This window comes from Saccostrea cucullata, unplaced genomic scaffold, assembly GCF_032062105.1.
Source record: "Saccostrea cucullata isolate Sc308-1 unplaced genomic scaffold, CSIRO_AGI_Scuc_v1 ctg5588, whole genome shotgun sequence".
NCBI lineage: Eukaryota > Metazoa > Mollusca > Bivalvia > Ostreida > Ostreidae > Saccostrea > Saccostrea cuccullata.
Window position 1 is genome coordinate 21,123 of NW_026929721.1, and position 7,944 is coordinate 29,066.

The 7,944-nt window shown below is 34.7% G+C and overlaps 1 protein-coding gene across 1 annotated transcript; it reads right to left on the reverse strand.

Moving 5' to 3' along the window:
- Nucleotides 1-3,182: 3,182 nt before the first annotated feature.
- On the reverse strand, nucleotides 3,183-6,078 carry LOC134282026 (uncharacterized). Its single transcript, XM_062764463.1, has 7 exons — nucleotides 6,056-6,078; nucleotides 5,805-5,917; nucleotides 5,490-5,693; nucleotides 4,791-4,898; nucleotides 4,316-4,492; nucleotides 3,749-3,972; nucleotides 3,183-3,413 (listed from the first exon to the last, which is right to left on the reverse strand). The coding sequence occupies exons 1-7, from the start codon at nucleotides 6,076-6,078 to the stop codon at nucleotides 3,183-3,185; spliced, it is 1,080 nt and encodes a 359-aa protein (XP_062620447.1).
- Nucleotides 6,079-7,944: the final 1,866 nt, after the last annotated feature.

The following is a 7,944-nucleotide window of genomic DNA, read 5'->3' on the forward strand; positions in this document are numbered from 1 at the left end:
ATATTAAAAGCACAGACAACTTTATCCTGAAATTCTTCTGTGGGTTTTGGATTTAATCATTGATTGTTTGTGTGTTGTTTTACGTCATGTTAGATAATTTTGCATAAATATTCTGACATTTAAAGACGGCACCATACAATTTTTAAAATTAGACCTTTACGGGGCACCTAGGACCACTGAGCAGTGAGGGAGATCTCTGTCATGCCAACGCCTGCCGTGACACGGAGCCTCGGTTTCAAAGGTCTTATACAAAGGACTCCCAACTTTTACTTTGAAGTACAAAGCGCTTGGCGAAGGAGTAGTTACTACCTATTTTTTATCGACTTAGGTCAGCTGCGACCAAGGATCCAACCCTTCGATCACGGATTTCTGCTAATTATCTGACTTCTTATCATTTTGTGTCTGTGTGATTTGTAACAAATAAATGTACAAAGATTATTCTTTTTGTAACTTGTAAAGCAGAACAAATGATAAATACTTTCTTCGTGTCTTCTCGTAAAATTCTAGTCAATGTTACTGTATTGATGTAAATTATAAGTAAATTCACACAAAATTGAAATATGACCAATCAGATTTTGTATTAATCTCATTTTATTTTTTTAAAAAGTGCGACATTGTTTCAATGAAACAATTAACAGATTTAAAAAAAATAAATAACACAGAATTAGGTACTCAATGTTTATTTTTCAAACATCACAATTCTTTTACTACTACGACACAAAACATGTTGATAGAGGCATTATTGAAAACAAGAGAAAAAAAATGAAAAGGCAATGATTATATTTGTGTTTTATTGATAGAATTTCCTTTGTGGTGCTATTTGCCGTTGTGCTATCATCCCATGACCTCAAATGGCGATTTCTTATTTTTACTGTATAAAGAAAACATTACATATATGTTAAACACTATATTCTGTACCTTTTATTAAAAAAAATACTGTAATTCTAATGGTTTTTGTTTTCTTTCAAATTATCAAATCATAAAATTCAGAGCATGATCTATGTATATTAATAGAAATGAAACTTTAAACCAATTTTCATAAAAGTGTACTCAGTTTTCAATAACCTCAGAAAAAAATTAAAATAAGGGTTTGGGTTCGCTCCATATTTTGATTTTCAAAAATAAAATCTTGTCTTTCCACGTTCTTCAACTTACACAACACTAAAGCACAGGACTTTTTCATATGCGTTTATACTTCAAAATAATAACAATTATTTAAACATATCCTTATTAAAAGAATAAGCTCCGAACACTTAAAATTTGGTAGTACATGTATTTGGTTGGATGACTTCTTGATAAAATTATTGACAAAATATTTTTACAGCACCTTTATTGTCTGTTAGTATGTAAGCAGATGAATTACAACTATCTACTTCTAGAGAACACGTATTGTAGGACAAACCCGGGAGATACACTGGTTCTTCCCATATTAAAACAATTAATGTATAGCGGAAATCAAAAACAAAAAAAAATACCAAAAAGTGGCATGATCATTCAATGAGAACAGCTTATTGTCAACATTTACATTTCAAATTAGTACAACCTTTTTTTAACAATGTTAGTACCATTGAAAGATTTGAGTTGTCGAACACTTTCTTTTTAAAGAACTTATTCGAAACAAACACTCAAAATATCATTTACATTTTCAATTACAATGGATCCCTCATGTCTGTCCTTTACTTAGAAATAATTTTAATCTGTTGAATTAAAAGGCCTACTTCAAGCAGTGATGGGCTATAATGAACACATATAATTACAAGAAGTCCTATTACTATTGTGCTTGTGTGTTACTTTTACTAAAATGCATAAATATGAAATGAGATATATTTGATATGCTTAAAACAGAAATGATGTGAAAGATCTGAATGAAAATTTTTACAAGAATTGTGCAATGGTCCACTTCTCACATATAATATAATAATAAGATAAGAACAGTGATTAAGGTATATATTTTCTTGTTTAATGCTTATAAAGTACTGTGAAGCATATGAAATAAGCGCTGGTTGTGAATAAACAGTTTTAGCATAACCAGTAACAAATATATATGGAACTCAGCAAACAGAGAGTATTCTAGTCGTGAAAGTTATCACACAAATTGGTTTTTGAGTAATTTATATCATACACAAAAGCCTAGTTATGGTTAGATTGTAGGAACACATGAATGATACAATGTTGATGGTGGTCAGTGAGTTTAACTTCCCTAGCACTGGTCTTTTGAGGTGACAATCCAGCTATGAACTTTAGGATTGCAGAATTCATCCTGCGAAGTTCATGACGTCATAAGACGAATATCGTGCGCTTCTGCAACAAAACATCAACTTCGTGTAAAAGTTTATGTTTCCTAAAATTCCCCTTCAAACTTTAACAATTTAAATTTTCTTCTCATATCATTTGTAGGAAAAAATATTTTGGAGTACTTTGATAAAATATTTCATAGAACAGTTGCATGACTTTTACCAAAACATGCACCATGCTTTGAAAATTGAAACTTTTAGATGGGGCCATTCAACGCAGTATATTTGCTTTGGGTTATACACATGAATATGAAGCTACTATGATGCCATGTGATGCAAATATCAGTTATCTGTAGCGCTAACAGTACATGAACATCCAAGAGTATTGACCTGTGAAAATAATGATAAATAATGATTTTAATTCAAAGCAATCTCTTCCTTCCTTCAATATCTTCTTCATTCATTCCGCTTCAAGCGATATTCCTCAAAGCACCGCAGCACATATAAGCAATAAATTGCATGCATATTAAACACTCCAGTAAGCATGCGCACTAAGGATGTCAGAAATGAAATTTCAGCATATGCGATAAATATGGGTGATTCACATGAGAAATCGGTGTTATGCGAGTTGGAAATACTTTGTATTCCAGTTTTCTGAAAGAAAGAGTTGATTTTAAATGATGGCATACTATGAATCTATAATATTGTTTATAAAAGATTTCAGCATTCATTGATTATATCTGTTGATTAGATTTTTTTGTTAACTTGCATATTAGATAGGCTATCAGAAAAAAATTATGTTAATTAATGATTACCCTGTACTTTTTTCTTGCAAATTTATTTTTATTACTGTGTCATCATCGGTTAAAGAGAACATGCAAACAAAGCAATAAGCAAATATGGAAAGCCATGCGATGCAGTATGTCAGTAATAATACACTTGAATACGTTACCTATTAGAAGTTGCTGCCTTGGTCTTCTTTTTCTTTGCATTTGCTATCCTGACAACTTTCCCTAGTCTGGCAGAAACACCTTTGAGAATGTCCCCGGGGCACATTGGACATTCCGGGCATACGAAGAATGTTTCGGGTGTGTAAGTTTTTACCGGATTACCACACGCTAGAGGGAAGGGACACTGTTTTGTAGGGCAAACCATGTTTTGAAGGTTTGGAGCAACACCCTGAAAAGAGCATACCGCACGATTTTGTTTATTTCAAAGTAAAACGGCGATAAAATGATATTTAATTTAAGTCTGAATAAAAATCGTACATATTGCAGTTATATTAGCCATATAAAGATTTAAAAAATTATCTACAATGTAGAAAATAAAGTCTCATATTCTTGTTGATTTCAGAATGACGGATGAATGAATCAATCAAATCAGTATTCGCTCGAAGCATATAACATGGCAAATGGGGATTAATGACAGTGAATGCATTGCTTTAACTGAATAAATTAATAATATTTGGAATTTGATGTGAGGATATGGTAACAGATTATCTTTTTCATACGTACGATTCCGTCTTTAGCGAGTTCCAGAATTTTTGCCACTGGTAGGTTAGGGTTGAGGTTACTGGGTTTGAGGGTTTCTGAAAACACTGCTCCTAGGTTGCCATTAGGAACGGTTTCTATGGCAGCTGCAGCAGCTTCGGCAGCTTCCTTCTTCTTTCTCTTCAACTGAAGTTTTTTGATAAGGTCTGCAAGTGATTGTTCCTTTCCCAAAGTAGCCGAGGAACCTCCTTTGAAGCAGAATTATATAAAGACAAAGAAAAAAATCAAAGTTTAGAAACACGGTGCAAAGCATATGCTAAAGAGGCTTATTTTTCAACGTTCTCTACTAAAAAAAATTAATGGCATTTGAAAAATTTATAGAAACATCTTAACAACTGTATTGAAATTATTAAGGTAAAAGAATATACCCATCGGAATCATAATAAACCATAAGCATTCATGAAATTTGATGACTTATTACATGTACCAATAAAGCTCGTAATTAATTCATGATAATTGATTGTAAATAATTAATAACCTAAAACAAGTAATTAATATTGGTGATTCTTTCTAAATCTCTTGTTAACAAACCTATTGATAGATTGATGGTTGACACTGGTTTCACTGTAGCTGGTTTGGTTGGTTTGGGGGTAGTGGGGGCTGGAGGAATAAGGTCGTTTAATTGGCTGAGCTGAGTTAGCATGTTTGTGTCCAGTAAAGGTGCACTCTGCATGTCTATCAGAGCCGACAAGGTAGCTGGGTCGATACCTTTACAAATGAAAAAAGAAATATGATTCGAAAGTCGATTTATTTCTTCTCTGTATGTGTACTTAATCAAAATAGTAAATATATTGTATTACAGATCATCATTTTGCATCGAATTTGTCATTTCAAATAAATTCTTTGATATAGTATCAGGTTTTGGGGAATGGAGGGTTTAAATTCTATTTTGATTAAAGAAAACTTCGTTTCAGGGAATTTGTTAAAGATTTCAATAAAAATATGGACATTATAAAACGATTTTTGTCCCAAATGGACAGTACATTTATTTATAGAACTGGAATACCCCCTGCTGACGCCCCGCCTCCGGAAGTTAACAACTGCCTCATTGTGGGATCTGTCAACATTTGCATTGGGTTCTCCATCAGAGATCCCAAGTTTAAAGAAGACTCACCTGGCGAAGACATTCAAATAAAACAACTCAATTGTATATTTTGGGTATTTTACTTAAATTAACAATTCTTTGTTTGCATGATTGAGTCAAACATGCATTTACTAGTATCGAAGTTAAATCATTGTCAATCTGTATCTCTATTCTTTGTAAGCTTGTCAAGCATAGATTGAAAATTCCAAGATATATTCCATGCCATTCGAAATCTGCATTTCTAAATAGAAACTTTATTTAGAAATGGTGCATCAAGATGAAGCCCCAAAGGATAAGATAGAGTAAATCCTTTCCATACGCTTCAAATAAAAATAAGTGCTGTCATCTAAAGCATAATTTTAAAATGTGAGTGCAAAGAATCACAATTCTAACTGTGTATTAATTTTATAGCAAATAGGCAGTTATCATACTATCTCAATTTTTTACTGATATCTTAATAATTAGTTTGTAGGGATTTGATATCGCTTTTTCAATCTTTATCATTTCTGCTTCGAATACTACTTCATTACTCTAGGTCCTTAAATGTATTTTTAATATGTTAACAGCCCTTGGGCCTTACATGAATTTATTTTTTCTATTCCGATAACATATCATGCTTACCTCCTAGGCCCCCGATTCCACCCCCTAAACCTCCTAGTCCGCCACCCAGGCCTGCAGCCCCCAGTCCACCTGCTCCTCCCCCTCCGCCCATCAACAGCTTGCTCATTGTGGGATCACTCAACATCTCACTCAGGGAACCGAGCTGGGACTTCCCTACAAACAAAAGAGAAACAAAATCTTTATCGTTAGCATAATGAGACTTCCCTATAAGCAAACAACATCTTTATCAGTCACATTGAGACTTCCCTACAAGCAAACAACATCTTATACAGTTAGCATCTCATCAACAGTTTGCTCATTGTGGGATCACTCAACATCGCACTCTGGAACCCCAGCTGACACAGAAGACAGAATCTTTATCAGTTAGCATCTCATCGAGAGAACAGAAATTGGCATCATCTCTCACAGGGACCAAAGCTGAGACTTCCCTACAAACAAATGGGAAACAGCATCAGTCAGCATCTCATTGAAAGTGCCGAAATAGATATCATCTCGCTCAGGGACCCGGGCTGGGTCTTCCCTACAAAACAAACAAAACTGTATCAGTCATTGTGAGACTTCCCTACAAAACAAAATCCGTATCAGTCATCGTGAGACTTCCCAACAAAACAAACAAAATCCGTATAAGTCATCGTGGGACTTCCCTACAAAACAAACAAAATCCGTATCAGTCATCGTGGGACTTCCCTACAAAACAAACAAAATCCGTATCAGTCATCGTGGGACTTCCCTACAAAACAAACAAAATCCGTATCAGTCATCATGAGACTTCCCTACAAAACAAACAAAATCCGTATCAGTCATCATGAGACTTCCCAACAAAACAAACAAAATCCGTATCAGGCATCGTGGGACTTCCCTACAAACAATAAAATCTTTATCAGTCATCGTAAGACTTCCCTACAAACAACTAGGGAACAGAATCTTTAAAAGTTAGCATCTCATCAAGAACACCGAAATTGGTATCATCTTGCTCAGTGACCCGAGCTGAGACTTCCCTACAATTAACATCTTTTTCAGATAGCATCTCCCCTTACCAAACTGATATGTTTGCTGCAGGCTTGCAGCAAGTCTGCTGCAAGCTTGCAGCAAACAAAATTGTTCGCAGGAAGAAAATTTTCTTGTTCGCAGATGATTGCCGCTAGCTGCGATCTTGCGGCAAACATTGCAGCAATTGCTGCAAGCTTGCAGCAAATTCGCAGGAACCCAACATGTTTGCAGGAACATTGCAAGAAACATTCACGCCAATTTAATGTTCGCAGCAAGTTCGCAGGAAACTTTTCACAATTCAAATGTTTGCAGGAAGTTCGCAAGAACAGTAAACAAGTCAAATCAGCCAATGAAACGCAGATTGTACTGGGTCAACACAAAACTGGCCATTTTGAAATGTTAGAATTGAAGTTGTACATGTTTCAGTATTTTGGTAGGAATATACATCGATTTGAATGATTAAAAGTGCCAAACTCTGGATGTATGTGTTCATTCTATCAATGATATCTAATTGGTAAGAAATGATTTTAATTTATTTTGATATTTGAAAGAATATTTCTTAAAAGCACATTTGAGTAACTGATGTAAATGCTAGGTCAAATCTAAATCTGTTTCTTATGAATTTCAGTCCTCTTTTTGATATCACATATGTGTACTTCTTAAAAGTATTAATGGACCCAAATCAGTTAAATGTTATCAAATTAATTAGTAAATGTGTAATCACAAAAATATTCATTAAAAATTATATGTAAAGTTCTTAAAGTTCTGTTTATATAAAAAGCTATCATGCACTTTCATTTTAAAAAGGTATGAAAACTTTGTCTAGGAACGTAAAGAGGGCCTATCATAACTTTATAAAACTGCATTTTTTTCAGAAACGTGGTGGATTTTCTCTAGACTTAACAGATTTAGGTCAGGACAAAGGCTTTCTGTGAACTTGCTGCTTGTACAAAGGAATGTGCCAAAACCATAAGGAAATTGTTTGCTGCAAGTTAGCAGCAATGTTTGCTGCAAGCTTGCTGCAATGTTTGCGGCAGGCTTGCAGCAATGTTTGCCGCAAGCTTGCAGCAATGTTTGCGGCAGGCTTGCAGCAATGTTTGCCGCAAGCTTGCAGCAAGGTTCCCTTATTTGGAAAATCCAATGTTTGCTGCAGACTTGCAGCAAACCTCATTTGCATGGTAAAATGTTTGCAGCAAGCTTGCTGCAGACTTGCCGCTAACTTGCTGCAAACACCAAGGCTTTGTATAGACTGTCATGCTTTCTTTGGCTACATTGCCGCAAGCTTGCAGCAATGTCTGCTGCAAGCTTGCAGCAATGTTTGCTGCAGACTTGCAGCAAATATTTGCAGGAAGGCAATATTTTCGGTAAGGGTCATCAGGAGAACAGAAATTTGTACCATCTGGATCTGAAAGACAAACTAAGACTTCCATATGAACCAGTGGTAACCAAAAATCTTTATTAATTG